Here is a 16966-nt window from a genome sequence, read left to right as displayed (position 1 = left end):
CTCATGTTAGCAGAAGTCTGGATGAGGGAGCAATGCGGGGACTGGTGCTCTCTTAGCAAGCAGAGACCTTGTGCAGATTATGGGGCTGCTTGTTGTAGGGAACATGTACTCCTTAAACCTAGCCTAGGAGTAATTTCCCACGTTTCCCAAGATAACACTCAACCAGTGGACTCAACTATGCGCAGGGCATCCCAGAACACTTCATCTGGTTTGGAGTTCACTCCAGTAGGGTGACACTGCCAAGCTGCCCATGGGAGCTTGCACCCAGGGTAATTCTGACACTTCGTTCTCGCCCCTCTCACCCATAGCCTGCAGCACCAGTGACAACCAAGGCAGTTTTGCATTACGAACACGTAACATGCAATTTAAATAGAGAACGAGAAAAAAAAAAGAAACGAAAAAAAACCCCAAAACCAGCAAAGCCATTCTGCTCTTTTACTCTCTCTCCTCCTCACCCAAAACATTCCAGCCTTCCCTACCACTAGAAGGGGAGTTGTTTATTGATATTACGCAAGCACTTAAATATTTTTCTTTTCTCCTGTCCTTTTTTCTCCTCTCTCCCCCTCTCTTCTCCGGGGGTTGCAAAGGTAGTTCAAACCCCTCCAGTCATCTCGGCTTATCAGCCACAGGAGATGCATTCCTCTGGGCTGCTCCCTTTATAAGTCACTGCTGGCCGGGCGCCCGCCCGCCGCTCCGCAGCCTCCGCGCCGGCAGCGCTGCCCGCTCCGCGCTGCCCCCGCCATGCCCTAGCCCGGGCCCGCTCACCCGCCCGCCGGGGGACGCGCAGCAACTCGGGGAGGCTCGGCAGCGATGGCACCCCCGTCCCCGTGCCCCGCCCGCCCCTGAGGGCGGCTGCCGCCGCCGGGATGTTCAGCTGGCATCGGAGCTTCACCCTGGCAGCGCCCTGGAGGAGAGGTGAGTCGGCCGCGCCCCCGGGGCCAGCCGGCGGCTGCAAACGCCTCCCCAAACCCGCACCCCCGCCACCCCCTTCCTTCCCCTCCGCGGCCCCGCAGACGATACTTAGGACAAGCCCATCCCGGCCCGCCCTGCTCCCGGGCCCCGCCGGACGGGCACCGCGCCGCTGCCGCCCCGGCCCCATGCTGCGCTCCCTGCTCTCCGGCTGCCTGTGTCCCCTCGCAGGTAAGGCTGCCATAGGCGCGCCCCTCTCGCTTCAGCCTCCGGCCCGTCAGCCCCTGCCCCGGGCCCGCCGGGGACAAAGATCGCGCTCAAGGAACCGGTTTCATCGCCTCTTAAAATGGGCTTATTTCGCCTTGGTAAGCGCGGCAAAGCTTGGGAGAGAGGTGCGGGGCAGGCGGGAGCACTGCGGCTCCGAGCGGTCCGTGCTGCCGAGGGAGCAGCGCCCAGCGGAGCGGCTGCTCCCGGCACGGCGCGGGTCCGCCACCTCCGTGAGGCGGGTCGGGGCTGCCCTCCGCCCGTCACGGCGCGGGCAGTGGACATCGGCACGCTTTCTAGGCTAGTGTATCTCCATCCAGCAGGGATTGTCGCGGGTTCGAAGTGTTTTACTTGCTCCCCCCTGTGCAGATGAGGTGACCCTGGCAGGAAAGGCAGCTACAGTCCTGCAGCTGATCACCTGTAACTTTTTAAGCCCGTTGTGCAAACAAACTATGTGGTCTCAGTATGCCTTTTTCAGTCATAATGGGGCACTGTATTTTATGCCTTAGCCAGAGTTGCAGGCTTTGAGATCACATGCCCCATGTAGTAGAATTCTCTTAGCATCCCTGTTTATCCCTCAGCTTGGCTTGTGGCAGCTGTAAACGAGATCGGCAGGTTCTGTCTCATTGGCATCACTGCACTGGGCTGGTTTGCTTGGCACGGAGGTGGCTACAGACAGGGTTTGTCAGAGTGTAAATGTAGTGCGTGCAGTGCAACAGCAGGACGGTAAAAATGTTGCAAACCCATGTGTTTGGGGTGGTTATACCTCCTGGGGTCCTGACTTTCCATCCTTACGCCAAACTCTTGCCTCCTTGGAGTGCTGCAGCAATTGCTCTCATGGAGTCATCAGAGCTGCCACATGTTGGGCATCCACTCCGGTACTCTCTGCTTGGATTGTGCTTCCCAGCTGTCCCGGTCTGGGGCAGCTACTTAGAGCTCAGCGTGAGCCGGAGCCTCGGTGAGTTGCCCCAGCAGGTTGCCTGTTGCCAGCAAGGCAGTTGAAGCACATTGCTCTGTCGGGGTTCAGTTTGGAAACTGCTACCCAATGACACAAAGGGCTCAAGAGCAATGCTGCTCTGAGAACATGCCAGCATCCCCGTCAGACATGGAGGGTGATTGAGGAGTGTTTTACAGTATAGTGGAAACCGCTCCTTTTTGCCCTGGATGTAATTTGTCCATGAACTTGTTTCCTCCAAGATATATAGTGCAAACCTGATAGCAGGGTTAGGAGGTGAAAGGAAGCTCTTCCACATTTAAGTGTCCCTTATCATCCAGACACAGCAGTATTGTTAGTGAGGTAGGTTAAAGCTTTGGTGGGGTAACAGTTATTCTACAGAGCACTGAGGGATCAAAAGGAGTTTCAGCTAGAATTTATCCAAATAAGAAACAGCAACAGCACTCTCTAATCATCTCAGCTAGAAAAAGGCACCAAATAGTATGTGTGTCCTCATTTGGATGACATCTCTATTCAGAAATAGCATTGTTGGCTCTTGCTCTCACTGCAACTACAAAAGATTTCAGATATGCCAGAGAATGGTTACACCTGTCCAGTGCTACCTTGTTTGAGCGGAAGCAGCTCTCCAGGGTTTTACCAAGGGACAGTGATGACTGCTCATAAAGAATGGGTTAACAGTGACCTTTCTAATACAATTCTTGAGTTCCTTTGGTTTCAGTTGAAGCACTGGTGTCTAAATGGCCTTGGCCTTTTGGGCTATTGAACAGTTGTTTATCCAAGCTTATTATAGGCAATAAAACCTGAATTACTACATACCTGTCATCCCTGGGGGGCATGTTCCATCCTTGCAAAGGGCCTCCTGGCTCCTAGTTAATTTCTAGCTGAATAATCCTCTGTGATATGAGGCAGCCTGCAGATCAGATGTACAAGGAAAAGATCTAAATTAGACAGTTTTTGTCAATGTGTGATATATTTGTTTCTATTTTTTTTCATTTTCTGCTCAGACATATCACTGTGCTAAATAATCTTTTGCTGTTACACAGGGCTGCTCATGAAAGCACCTTTATATTTAAGGTTTTGAACCTTTCTCTTGGAGGAACATGGGAATTTCCAAGGAGAAGGATTTGCAGACCTTTAGTGGCAGCTGTCATCTCCCTGACAAAAATCTCACAAATAAGCAAAGTGGTCGTTTGCAGAGTAGGGAGAACATGGGCACTGATCCTTGTGCATCAAAATTATCCTTGGCCAGGGTTTTCCCACTGGTTCATAGATACAAAGAAATAAGTTGCAGCGTAAATGCAGAAATGAGGGGGAACAGTGCTTTAGCTGGTGCTATTGTGCAGGGTCAGGTGTAGGTCCAAAAACTGGTGACCACCAGCCTACACAATTAACTGATAAAGCAGGTGGTCTGAGGGGACGTGCTGTGCCCCGGGCCTTTCTGCCAGAGGTCACTAATCTATCAGACCTGTCGTTTGGTTTCAAAAACTTCACAGGTCACTTGGAATGAATTAGGAGCAAGCTGTAAAAGTGTCAAGTGGCCTCTCTACTTGGAAATCCACTTCCTCTTTAGTTCACCCAACTATATCAATCAGTAAATAATCAATCAATCTCCCTCTCATTCCTCCTCAAATGCTTGAAAAGAGCTATAATTATCTCCTCTTTTCTAAAACATAGGTACTAAAGCAATGAATGTCTCTTCAGTCAGAGTCCTTGAACCCTGTTATCTTTCCCTCGGCATCTACTTTATATAGATTTATCATTACCAGCTGCAGCTGTGGGGTCCTAAAACATTTCTGGTGACATTATATTACCAAACTAGGATCCTAAGGAGCTTCACACGCTTAACTGAGACTAGAGACCACTTTGGAGCCAAAGTATCTAAGTTGTTTTTTTTTGTTCAAGGACTCTCTGAAATCTCAGCTTTGTCATAACTATTCCTTTGCATTCAACATTTTAAGCAAATCAAATTGTATGTGTATGTTCTTAAAATCCACGTGCATTTCACTTCTCCAGCTGGATAAATTGAAGTTTAGAGAATCGGGTCTATCATGCAAGTACTGTTATCACATGGAAGCACGTTCCCTTGCAAATGTGAATTTTTCAGTCACAACTCCAGTAAAAAAAAAAAAAAAAACCAAAACAGCAAGCAAACCAAGCAAAATGAAACAACAAAAAACTTGACCTTTCCTCTGACAGTGATTTTCAAGCCTTCACAAGTTTCTGCTGTTGTAGATAGAAGCTGTAACTGGTGCACTGAAGACAACAGACCCTGCGATAAACTTTCTGTATAAATGTTTCAGCTCACGATTATCCTAATTATTTGGGAGAAGCCTTGCTCAGATTAGGCAGCCCAAGTTGTGGCAGCACGCTCTGCATGCTGCTTGAAAATCATTGGGGAAGGCAGATTGCGGACTTGGTGACGAGTAGTACCTCTGCCATTGCCAGGACTCGGATCAACAGTCCAGTAAAGTACCAGATAGTCGGGAGATCCCCCACCCCGTGGAAATCCATGGCAAAGCTGTGCGGAGATGGATTTTTCTCACAGAGGGTTGGTAGTGATTACTCATTTATTGGGGTGGGGACTCTTTTTGTTTGTTGGGTTGGTTTGGGGTTTTTGGAAGCGTAAGAGTAATTCAATTCTTGCGAGCACTGAGGTCCTGTCTGTGGAACGCCTGCCCACAGGGCTGCGCTAGGGACAGCTCTTTCCCAGCCGGGGAGGTGACACGGCTCCCGCAGCCTGCCCTGCCTGGGGGCTGCTGAGGAGGTGCCAGCACCTCCCCAGCGCCCAGCCCCACCCTTCAGCACACATGGGGGAAAAGTCATCAGCAAAAAATGCCTATTGTTTCAGAAAGGAAGTGACCCCTTCTCTCTTAAATGCTGGGAAATTGAGACCTCATCATTGGTGAGAAAAAAAAACACCTCTTCGAAATGAAAGGGAAATACCACCTGAGCCGTCCTGCCAGCAGGGCTAGAGAATGTGGCACAGTGACTAAGGGAGTCTTTTTGTAAGGGAAGGAAGGAAAATGAGGGAATGCAAGGTCTGAATGGGAGAGGCAGCCTTTCATTTCTAGGTCATGAGTTTGACTCCAGTGCACTACTCACTGCTATCTAATGATTCTTCAAAAAGCGACAATCATCTGTTACTCTCTTACTTGGAGGCCGCAGCCTCATCACAGAACCCATGACAGGGTTTAATCCTTGCCGCAGCTGGAGCCAGAGAGGAGTTACTGAGCTGGCTGTGTCCTCTGTAGGATGCTGAAAAACCTTTTCTAGATTTGCACATGCACTTTACTCCTGTACTCGGGGCTAAGCAGATTGGTAGGAGTGCTGTGGTTTGACTTTGGTCTTCGTTTGCAGGGCAGCTGTGGAAAGTCCCTGTTACTCCAGCAACTCAAGTCATTGGTGATGCCCTTTATTTTTGGTGGCCCAGTAAAGTTGGAAAGTACTGGCTTTATGAACTGCAGTGTGTAGGATGTTGCATGTCTTGTGGCATGTGTGGCACACGGTAGCAGGGAGAGGAATAGATTCTCTGAGTATCTCTGGGCCGTTCATCCTGCACAAGCCTGCCAGCACCACCCAGCGTGGTTTGGTTCGCTCTGCACATGGACCTTGCAGCAGTTCTAGAGGCAAGCAGAAGGCTGCCATGGCTCTAGCTCTGCTAGACAGTGGCAGATGGAGACAAGCAAAGCTTTGGCTCCAGTTGTGTCATGTTTAACAGAGAATCTCCCCAAGCCAAGTAGCCTAAAAATCAGGATGAACATTTTGAGAAGACAGGTGGGCAGAGACTGGAAGGGAAGAGAACAGCAAAGGGCAATGCTGGTATGGTATGGCTCTCCACTGCCAGTTGAAGCACTCATTCCACTGCCAGCCTGGCTTCTTCCTGTCCACCAGTGCTTCTATTAGTTGCATACATCAGAAAACCATGTGCTATGATACTTAAGCCAGTGCATCAGGGGCCACGGACCCTCTCAGGGATGTAGCAGAGCTTAACAGGTCTTGCACTGAAGGATTTGCCAGCGAAACACAGCTTTGTGCCACAGGCGGAGATTTAAAAAAAAAAAAAAAAATCAAACAGGGGTTTCAGTACTTTGGAGCGCAGAGATTTGGATATAGACTTTGGCTTGGTTTACTGAAAAGGTGGGAGCTTTTGCAGGAATTGGGCTTGAGCAAGACTGGAAATGCGTAGGAGTTTTTCCTGGGCAGTTATTTGAGTTCATCTCATGTATACAACTTACTTGGGATAAAGAAATTGCTTGAAAATGATTTTATGTTTAGGTATCTGCCCTCCTTCTCCTGGTCAGAGATCTCTGTACTAATACATTAGGCTGAGTCCTTGGAGCTACTAGTTATTGTACAACTGGAAAAATAACTTGGACTTAAAAGTCCCAAGAAAGGGAAGCCTCCAACTGGACAGGAGCTGATGGGAGGGTATTTACCTTTGAAAGATTTGTTTCTCTGTTAGGGTCTGCTAACTGCAACATAAAAGTATCCAAGAAAGCAATTCAAACATGATGTAGAGCAAAGTTCTAGAGACTTCGATGGATCACATCCGTTCCTTTCACTCCCTACCAATTACCCACAGGTAGTAGCTAGATCACTGTCACCACCTCCTTGTGAGTTGGGAAGCAGTCCGATTCTCCAGCTTTACAGGCACAGGAAACGCAGCTTCCCAAGGCTACACATGATCACTTACCACCAGTTACGGGCATGGATTTCAGTCCAGGGAACCCTCTAGGATGATTACAGAGCCATATCACTCTTTGAAAGGGCTACTGGGCTACTAGGCAAGTAGCACAAGCTACCCTGAGACAATGTTTGGCCTGGGCACACATACTGAAGATTCTTCAGGAACCTGTACTGATTCTGGAGCATGCACACGAAACTGCACTCCTCCTCTGGCTGCCACACCAGCATACCAGCCAGCTTCCTAAAAGCTACAGCATTTGCTATCTTACCCCCACCCCAGGGGGGTGTGGAAAACCAGTCCAGGGGAAAAGAAACAAAAAACAACAACAAAAAACTTGGCTAAATTCCCAGGAACAGCAGTGTCAAACCTGGCTGGCCTCCAGCACAAGTAAATACATCTTACCATTGTTAATGCCACCGTTCAGCTCTCTGAAGTTCTTCACACCTCCTTTCAGAAGCCCCTGTGCAGGATTGTTTGCAGCCATACCCCTGCAGCACACCCCTCCGGTGCCAGGCAGCAGTTATCTCCCTTCCTTGATTTACTCAGGGCCGGTGGTATTGCTGAACAAAGCACTTACAGGCCAAGCCCTCAGCCAAAATTAGCTGACACGGTTCTGTTAAGGGCCCTGGAAATGAGTTAATTTATAGCAGCTAAGGGTCTGGGTGGCGTTTTTGTTTTGTTTTGTTTTTTTTTTTCCCCCTCAACTGCGCAAATGAGCTTTAATTGCACCATTCTCGTGTTTGTTAGCAATATGCTTGAAAGAGCTGATTAGTTCTGTATGCCTCTTTTGAGATCTGTAGCAGTCTTCCAACAAGCAGAACAATCTGCTTGTTGGAAGCCCCATGGTTTAGATTCTATAATCCAGTTAACAGGGAGGAAGAAGAGAGACTGGTCTGTCAGTGAGGTGCAGCAAGAATAACTTGAGTTTCAGGTCATTGCCTTGATCACTGGAGATCTTTCTGCTGTGCATAGATGACCTCACTGACCACGGGAAAGTATTATTGAATGAATGAGGATGAGGTGCCTAAGTGTGTTGCAAAATCCTGTTGTCCTTGGCCACTATTCTCATCTTGTGGTAGGGGGATGATAACATTTTGTCTCATCACAAGGCATTGGAGGAATAAAGCAGAAATGCTCCGACACTGTGGTTTGCAGGACCTGACCGTGCTGAGAGCAATGGTTTGCAGCCTAGAGAAGAGAAACAATTTTTGTGGAACATATTGCGAAAATAGTGACCACAGTAAGGGGAGAGCAAAGAGCTGTTGTTGGCATCAAGGCGGCCATCCCACAGAGGGTCAAAGATTTCATCTTATTTTCTAATTTTTTCTACTCCAGCCAAAACTTCTTGTTCACATTGCAGCTTTTGTAGTCCTAAAAGATACGCAGTAAAGCATTTGACATCTCCTTCTCTAAGTAGCAAGACCTCATTTTAATATGCTGCTTCCTGATTTTAGACAAAGCAATATTTGTGTAGACCAGGGTGAAACCAGTTAAGCAGGAAAAAACAGGGGCAGATTGAAAGAAGTGAGAGAATCTCCAGTCAAAGGAAAGCATGGCATGATTAATAAGTCAGAGCAATCAGTCTGTGGGAAAAAACTGCCATTGCATGTAGTAATTCCTGGTAAGAGTGACAGGTATATGGTTTGTTCTTAAAAGTAATTGGAGGAATGCAACTGCTCTCCTCCTGACTCGCTGTGGTTTTGTTGGCCGGCTGGGGTAGTGATGCCATCAGAAGAGCCTGTAAGCCTTACATTTTTCATGCAGATACAACATTTTGTCTCTGGCTGCCAAGAGATGTTTGCAGCTTAGCGGGTAGATCCTCTTGACTCCAAATCAAAGTGACTCAGTTCTACCTCCTCCTCCCAAGACCAGGCACCCAGCTCACTCTTACTGCTGATGTTTTGCTATATGAGAAGCTGCAAACCAGTCACCCTATTCCTTGTCCTCAGTTCCGAGTCCTTCATGCATATCCCAAAAGTGGAAGAATAACAACAGAGCCCCGCAGGCATCAGCAGCTCCTGATGACCTTTCCTGGGTAATGTATTTTTCTTGTCCCCCACCACAGCAACATCCTGGTGTTGTATTGCTGAGGTCTGGCACTGACTGTCCCAAACATGGCTCTTTGCACTGAGAAGATACCTGTGAATCCTGCTAAGGGAGGCAGTGCAATTCTGCATATGATAAACAAATCTTATATATGGGGTATTAGCACTATGTGCCACAAAAAACCCATCAGATTATTTATCACTGACTGCCCTTTATGAAAATCCAGTGTAAAATATTAAATCAGTGGGTATCTATGGACAGCAAAGGGCATGTTTCAATGGCATCCCAGGAAATTGTCAAGATCAAATGAAGGGAGTTCAAATGAAGTAGAAAACGATCCATGCAGGTATTAGCTTGGCCTTAATGAGTAAAGGTTTCCCCTGTCTAAGTACCTTGCAGAAAGCAAGCTGGAGGAGATGAAGCTGGAAGATGGGTTATTTCTGAAACAGGGAGCTTTCTGGGTTACCACAAAGGACAACTGCACAGCAGAGCTCTCCCGGTCCACTGCCCAGGCTTTCCTGCCTACCTAGGGACGTTTCCATTACTGGGGATGAGTTTGTGAAGGTGCTGCTGGTCTGATTCAGGCAAAAAAAGAAAGAGGCGAGGGAAATGAAGTCGAAAGTAAGACATCCAGAAAAGTGTATGCACTGTAGCCCTCTGAGGCACTCTCGATTGGGCACTAAAGAAAAAGATACCAGAGAAACTCAAGTTTTGTTCTGCATCAATTCTTCATTCCAAATCCACAAACATGTACTTGGAGCTGAGATTTCCAGTTTGCAAAAAGGTGAATGCAGAACTTTCACACTGGCTCTCATACCATAGTGATCCAGAAGTTTGCACTATGAAATATTATATTCAGAAAAACAGTAAGAAAAACCCAGGGCAGATTTTTGACTCCTGAGGATCAGCCTTTCATCCAGAGACTGTTCTATCACATTACTGTGTAAAATAATTGTGACTTGAAAACAAGTCTTCTTTGTCCATGTGCAAAAGCTTTTGAACAAGGCTGCCCTCATCTCCTTTGTCTTTACAAATATGGTAGGAGTTCACTTAAAGACATTACTTCATAGCTAAAACCATACAGGGAATGAAAAAGATCTACAGAGCGTTTTACATTTGCTTTTCTTATCAGAACTTGATTTTCATCACCTGTATGTGAGCAGAGAATACTGCAGAAAATACCAGAGAGTTTGCAAATTGCTTGTTGCAACCCAAAATTTACTTAAGCCTGTGGGAAAACTGATTTCATTTTACTCTTTTTTTTCTGATGGTTCAGAATATATTTAATCAGAAAAAATATTTGAGCCTTAAATTGATGTCTGTCAGGATAAAAGAACATGTACATCTCTCCATCGATATGCAGATAATTACTAAAAAATCACCTGCCTATGTATGTTGTTTTCTACTTATCAAATCAGAATTGTGCTTTTATGAGCCCCCCTGGAGGACTCTGAGGCTGTGAAACACAAGACTTTTGTTGCACCAAAGCCGACAAGAAAGCTTCATATAGCCCAAGAAAAACAAATTAGGGCTGTCCCCCTCTACCGCCTTGGTATAGGCAGTTTTACATTCCACATCCCTCAGGGGATGCATTAGACACTGAGTTTTGTAGCCTCCTGTGACCTTCTACTTGTTTTCTTTTCAGCAGGTAAGAAGAGCCCACCTGCTGAGGACAAAGTCGTGCTAACACACATGAAGATACTGAGCAATGAAGGAATTCAAAACCCAGGGTTAATCCCAGAGGCTCCAGCTGACACAGCCTGCACAGAGGAGTCCCATCTTCCCGGTGCCGGTCTCCCACCAGACCGCCTGGGAAGTCCAGATGCAGCAGCCACACTAGCAGATCCAGATTATGCAGATGGCCCAGCAAGCAGCGACTGTGTAGCCACCCTGCCTGACCTCAGCGCCTTCGAGTCCAAGTGCCGGCACCACAGATTCTCCAAATTTGAATCTGAGGACTCGGGGGTTGAGCTGCCGAGTGGTGCTAATTCTCCATCAACGCCAACAGGCTCGGAGAAGAGCTTTGTGCTTCACAGCAGAGACTCATTTTGTGACTCGGGTGTGCTTAGCACCTCTTCTTCTCCAGAAATTGACCATCAGTTAATGAGAACATGTAAAGAACGTGCCAGAAAAGTTAGCCTCCAAGATCCAGAGAGCAAAAAGCAAGCTGATTACTACAGTCAGGAGGCAGATGCTGTGCAGGATCCTACAGCTTTCCTTGAAGACTTCAATGTCCCTCAGGAAGAAAGTCCTGATGAACATTTTGACCAGGGTGACAAGCAGTCTCTGGAAAAGGAACCTACCCCAGAGATGGACCTTTCCAGGAAAAGCCCTCTTTCCACCCCAGGTCCCATAGAACAGCCAAAGACAATTGATGACAATTTCCCGGAGAATTTTGGCAGCATGCAAGACCTTCAGATTCATGAACATCAGCTGAAGAAGTACCCCACAAGTGACAGCCTGGATGAATACATGGATGAATGCTGTAGACTGAGCGAGGTGAGAAACACCTAAACTGAATATTAAATCTAGGCCGGTCCAAACACCCCAGTCAGTGTTCAAGTCCTGTTTGTCACAAACTGGACATGTCTGAGTGAGTTTAGAATATCTCCCCTGAAGCTTGTAAGCAGTAAAAATGGTAATTGATTTTTATGATCTCTTTTCATACCAGTAAAATTCTGAATTAACTCATAAATATCAGGTCTAGGTAAGGATGACAAATGAGATCTGGTGTTTCTAAAAGCCCTAGATGAGAAGACAGACTTGATTCTGGTCTCAAAATGAAGAATATGAAGTTAGTTGTCATCCTCTGATACACAGAGTGGGGGTCAGAACATAGATTTATTTTCAAGATCAGGTTATTCCTGGCTTGATTTTGGGGCACTGAAACTTGTAAAGAACTTGTCTAAGGAATTAATTAATTTCTATCCAGGTTTGTTGTGTCCTGTTGAGTCACTGTCTCAAAAAATGCATGAGCAGGGAGCTAATTCACAAATTCTGATTTTTGTCGGGCTGGAGTTGGAGATGCCATTTTAACTTGCCTGCATAGCTGTGATGGACCAAACTGCAAAGACCTAATTTCAGCAGGTTGTCCCACTCCCTGCTCCCTCTCTTTCCCCTTGCTGTGTACCCTGTGCCACTGACAAGAGAACAAAAAACCCTCCTGTGCACCTTCTCCCATAGCAGGTGCTGGTAAGCGCTCCCCCCAGTTCTTTGCCTGAAGCCTCATGCGCTGAAGATCGCTGCCTTGCCTGCACACTGCAGTGGGTTACAGGAACCAGCAAAGCAAAGATCTCAGTGGGGAGCTGATTCTTGAGAGAGAGACAGACCAAAGAGCCCCATGGGCAAAGAGACAGGAGAAAGGCAGACTAGGTGAAAAGGGTCACAAACACACAAAAGCATCAAATGGTGCCTAGCAGGGATTTTTTGGGGGGATGTTCATTGTGGTAATAGTGTTGAATTGGAATTGGAGATGGGTGGGAGGAAGCCAAGTGGCAAGTGATGTGTGCTGTGCAAGTAATTTAACCATGACCTCGCTGCCGTCAGCAATTGGGTACTGGACTTCCTCTCCAGCATGCCAAACCCTCTTGAGTAGTGAGGGAGGTCAGAGATGTCCCATCTCTGTAAACGTTGCATATCAAGGCAGTACAAGCAACACACAATTCATCTGGGCAGTGTTTTCCTCCCCAGAGCTACCTCACACATGGCAGAAGACAGATATCTATTTTGCACAGACCTGGCCATTCGGCAGAGAGTTCAAGAAAGGATGAGAGCAGCAGAATCTGACCATAAGGAGTTACCTAAATTCTCTGTTGCACTCTGAGGAATTTGCAGCCAGATTTGGTTTTGTCTGACAGCTCTGTATGCCCCGTGAAATTCCTTTAAATCCTTGGTGAAATGGAGCCTCAGTTTCCCAAAGCAAAGCATTTAAATAAACAAGAGAATAAATTAGAAAGAAGCTGAAGAGGAAATGAAGCTCTTGGTGGCTTATCTCCCCTCCTTTTTAATATCCTCACTGGCTGAGTGCTAAAGCTCTGTGCCCTAGAGCGCTTTTCTTTGTTTTTTGAGCTGTGTAAATACAGCTGTGACCTAGATGCTGGGGAAGTTTGCCCCTCTTCACAGTACACCTCCAGGCTGCTGTATCTCAAGAGCAGCACTCCTCAAACTGCTGGGATGCCAGGTAGCACCGAAGTTGACTGGGACAAGAAATGCCCACGTGCTGCTGCGCAACCCTGCAGCAGCTGCTGCTGTGTGTCTCAGAGCACCAGGACAGCCTCTGGCAGATGGAGCCTTCTGCCCTCACCAAACTTACACCAGGCTGACCTGTCTTCCCTGCCATACAACAAAGACCCGTTCAGAAGTGAGGTCCAGATGATCATCTGACCATACAGCTGACAGATGCATCTTAGTTCATTCCACCTGAGGCTCTGCTCTAGGCTTTCCCTGTGGTTTTCACATTTGCCTGTAACCTGTCCAAGACACAAAATGGTACCTAGAAACCAATGGCCTGTTGTCTTCTGAGGGACTCCTATGTCCCTGGAAATGAATTAGTGTTCTCTGAAAGAACGCAGGCCAGCACAGTTATGTCCCTGCTTGGCAAGGACATGGCATACCAAACTGCTCCATCAAATCAATTCCTGCTGCATTAAATTAATGTTGATTGAAATGCAAGAGTAACTTATAATTAATGCTCAATGAGAGCATTATTTAATTATAGGTAACACCATCTCAGTTTTGTTGATGGTTTTGGGAACTTTCAAGTGATAGAAGAGCAGCTGAGTTTCCCCAGCCCAGCTGGCTGTTGCAGTGTTGCCAACTGTGCTTAATGGCTCACCACACCCAAACAAGGATTCAGTCTCTGGATGAAGTTGTCCCTTGATGCCCTCCTGACCATCCCTCACTGCTGAGGCCACTTCCAAGAGAACAGGAAGGAAAATGCTAAAAAAGAGAGACTGGAAATGACCAAATGTTTTGACCATTTGGATTCAGTTGTGAATGGCTTTGGCTGAAAATATACATCAAATCATTTCAGTCCGGCATTTTTAGACAAAGCTTTCTGATCTTTTGTTTTGAACTGTTGTTATTTTGAAATTTGCCTACCTCTTGAAAGATGAAAGAAAATGGAAGCTGTCAAACAACAAGAGAAAGAACTTTGAAGCCTAAATAAAAGCATTTCCTTTTAAGCTCGAAGTTTGAAGATACATAGCTTTTGATGCTTTTACTTTACAAACACTTCCTCACACTCCATCAGGTTTACATTTAAAGTCAGCCCAGCCCATATTCCTAGAAGAAGAGAAACGATGGGAGCACTGTCGTCATTAAATGAAAAAAAAAAAAAAAAATCATTATTCATGAAGTGCTATTTATCCTGGGCCAAAGCAGTCAAAATGTTTCTCTACAGGGTGGTACAGTTCAGGGGAAGGATAGGGCTACCTGTGATGGTCAGCCCCCTAGCCTGTGCGTGCCCCTCAGAGGAAACCAAAAGCTATCAGCAAGCACAGCCCCTCCTGGACAGCAGGGTGGAGCCGTCAGAAATACACAGCACGATCCCTCTCTTTCCTGTTATTCACAAGCCTTTCGGTGCTGTCAGCCTGCAGTGACAAATGCTTCCCGCTCAGCCCGTGGCGTCTCTGACTGGTTGCCCTGAGCCCGGGACGGGAGGTTTGTAATTGCATTCCCTGTCGGGTGGCGCAGTGACCGTGCTGCCTGTAGTGGACATGCTCACATGGCAAGAGCACTCAGTGAGGGATGTATGGCAGGATGGAGCATAGTATAACCCAAAACTATCCACGAGAAAGGTGAAGAGCATTGTGTGAAGCACAGAAACCTAAGGAAATGCAAGATATATCAGTGAGCATTTGTCTGAATGAAGAAAAGCTTCTCCTGCAAACTGCCCGTCTTCTTCAGCTCCTGCTGCCAGATCCAGTCCAGGACAGTTCTCCATTGAGCCCAATTGTAGAAAAGCACATCATCTGCATCCACGTAACAGATAATAGCTGAAATGAGGCTGGACAGAGTGCTGACGAGATGATCAGACATGCAGACTTTGATTGTACACCAGTTGGACAAGAGACTTAAAAGCAACTCTCATTCTTGCAGCTCCCACTGAACTTCAAATCTTCATAGTGATCAGATGCTGCAGTGAGCACAATGATCCCCAGAAACAAGAGCACAGGCCTCCACCTCTGTGAGCTGGGTAGCCACAGAGGAAAAGGTGTGATTTACACCCGTCAAAATATTGTCCAGAGGCTCTAGAGAAGCCAAAGCTTGCAGGGCAGATGCTGGTCCTGTATTTTTAAGCTTCCTAAGAAATCTGTGGGCCAGCACAACTGTCATGGTTTATTGCCAGGGACACACATGCTGAAAACCTGTACCCAAAACTTAGACAGGTGAGTGCTGACAAGGGCAGAGATCCCTCTTTGGTTACAGAGGTGTACAGTCAATGTAGTGCACCTTAACTCTTCAGGGTCAAAAAAATGTAATATGAGTAACTCAGCATAGCATACCTGTGAGCCTTTAACTCCATTTCTTCCAGATGAGGGTCTGGCTCAGTCTTGTGCCTAAAAGCAAAATCTGGCACGTATTTATACATTATGTTCTTACTTTCCTAGAGAAGCTTTAACCATTTGATACATAAATTGTGTCTTTATGATCCTCCACATCTTCACCTTACAGAAAAGTAGGAAAGATATTTTTCCTTCTCCATAGGCTTTATCATCTCAAAAATAGGCACACAGCTTTTGTTCCAACACTATTTGACAATTACCATGTGGAGAGTAGGACAAATTTCAGTCATGAAGCTTCAACTGAGAGAAGAGAGAATGGAATAGACATTCTGGAAAATATTTGCAGTTTTCCTGTGGTTGCTGACTCTTCACTACTTGCATAAAACTGTCTCACAGATGCTGAAAGGAAAATATTTAGACCAGAACATGACAGACCAGAGTCTATGCTGCACTTGACCCCACCAAAAGATAGCTAGTGGTCTTTAGGAATTTCCAGTCTATGAAAAAACAGTTTTTGAAAAGTTCCTAGAGAGACCCTCTCTGTGCAATTGTTTTGGGGGCAACCAGCTAAATTACACAAATATTCTGTATAGAACACCTGCTGTATCTGAGCAATCCAAATGCTTTCCAGCCCTGTGGCAGGTTGAAGCACACCCCTAAAAGTTTTTACCATTGCATTCTGACCACAGAGGAGGCTGGCCCCGCAGAAATGTAGAAGCACTGGAGGCTCTGCCTGATTTGTGCTTTCTGAGATCACTTCAATAAAATGCAGATATATTTGCTAGTAAATAGCCCAAACTGCCCTAAGCAGCCTCTGAAGGCTGGCTCTGAAACAGGGATCTTCAGCATATTGAGTCCAACCCTCAGTCTGGTTTACGTCCTCTACAGGGGTAGATCCAAGATCTTGCCCCAAGACCTGGAGCAATTACTCTATACCCTTTCCCTCTCTTTTTTTGGGCACCTGTATTTACTCTCAGGAGTTAGAGATTAAATTTTGCTAAAATCCAGGTTTTTTCCATGCCCATCCCAAACACACTTTTGCTTTCCAGTGACTTCAGCCCTAGATACGGAGCATGGAAAAACAGGACCTTCTTCTCTCCTCCCCCTGCCCATATTGCCCTACAAACCCAGCAGCCACAGACATGAAGCAGCACTGTACAACATTAAGCATAGGACTAATATGGAGCAAAAAGAGGATCTCTAAGTGAAAGAGGTCGCAATAAAATGCTTCATTCTTTTTCTCCAATTACATTTTTCTCCAATCTAAGTTAGAGCCAAATGTTTACTGTTTCCTATTCTCTAAGACCTTGTCTGTCCCTTGTAGCCTCCCCTTGTGTTTCCACTGCAGGAACAGGTTGGATTTGGCTCAGTGTCTCCTTAGGGCAGTACAGACACGCCAGCAGTCATGCAGTAGCATACTGGCAGGAAGGGGAGTTGCTAGATTTCCAAAAAGAGGGTACAATGTTGCAGAAAGTCTCTATTTTCAGGGATAATAAGGAACTTCTGACTATCCATTGGAACAGTGTACAAAAAATGACTGTTCATTTTGGGACAGCTCAAAATGGCCAAATTTTCAGAAGCTGATACCCATGTACTTTC

At 46.5% G+C, this 16966-nt stretch overlaps 2 protein-coding genes across 7 annotated transcripts in view; one reads left to right on the top strand and one right to left on the bottom strand.

The window, feature by feature from the left end:
- HELLS (helicase, lymphoid specific) overlaps positions 1-2987 on the bottom strand; it is a 46280-nt gene extending 43293 nt beyond the window's left edge. Inside the window, exon 1 of the mRNA XM_066191342.1 lies at positions 2945-2987. Within this exon, the coding sequence (XP_066047439.1) occupies positions 2945-2951 (7 nt within the window). The 5' untranslated portion in view covers positions 2952-2987. The remainder of the gene's footprint in view (positions 1-2944) is intronic.
- LOC136294033 (uncharacterized) overlaps positions 654-16966 on the top strand; it is a 31168-nt gene continuing 14855 nt past the window's right edge. For 2 of the 6 annotated variants that reach the window (XM_066191348.1, XM_066191347.1), the window contains exons 1-2: positions 654-915; positions 10507-11360. In XM_066191348.1, the coding sequence (XP_066047445.1) occupies positions 867-915; positions 10507-11360 (903 nt within the window). In that variant the 5' untranslated portion in view covers positions 654-866. Of the gene's footprint in view, positions 916-1043; positions 1141-1240; positions 1275-10506; positions 11361-16966 lie in introns of those variants that run through there. The other 4 variants (XM_066191349.1, XM_066191350.1, XM_066191351.1 and 1 more) reach the window with 4 other exon arrangements.

The sequence above is a fragment of the Chamaea fasciata genome, unplaced genomic scaffold (assembly GCF_029207755.1).
Source record: "Chamaea fasciata isolate MVZ Bird 193981 ecotype frontalis unplaced genomic scaffold, bChaFas1.0.hap1 SCAF_9, whole genome shotgun sequence".
NCBI lineage: Eukaryota > Metazoa > Chordata > Aves > Passeriformes > Sylviidae > Chamaea > Chamaea fasciata.
The sequence above is the reverse complement of the archived record's forward strand: the minus strand, read 5'-3'. Positions and strand labels throughout refer to the sequence as shown.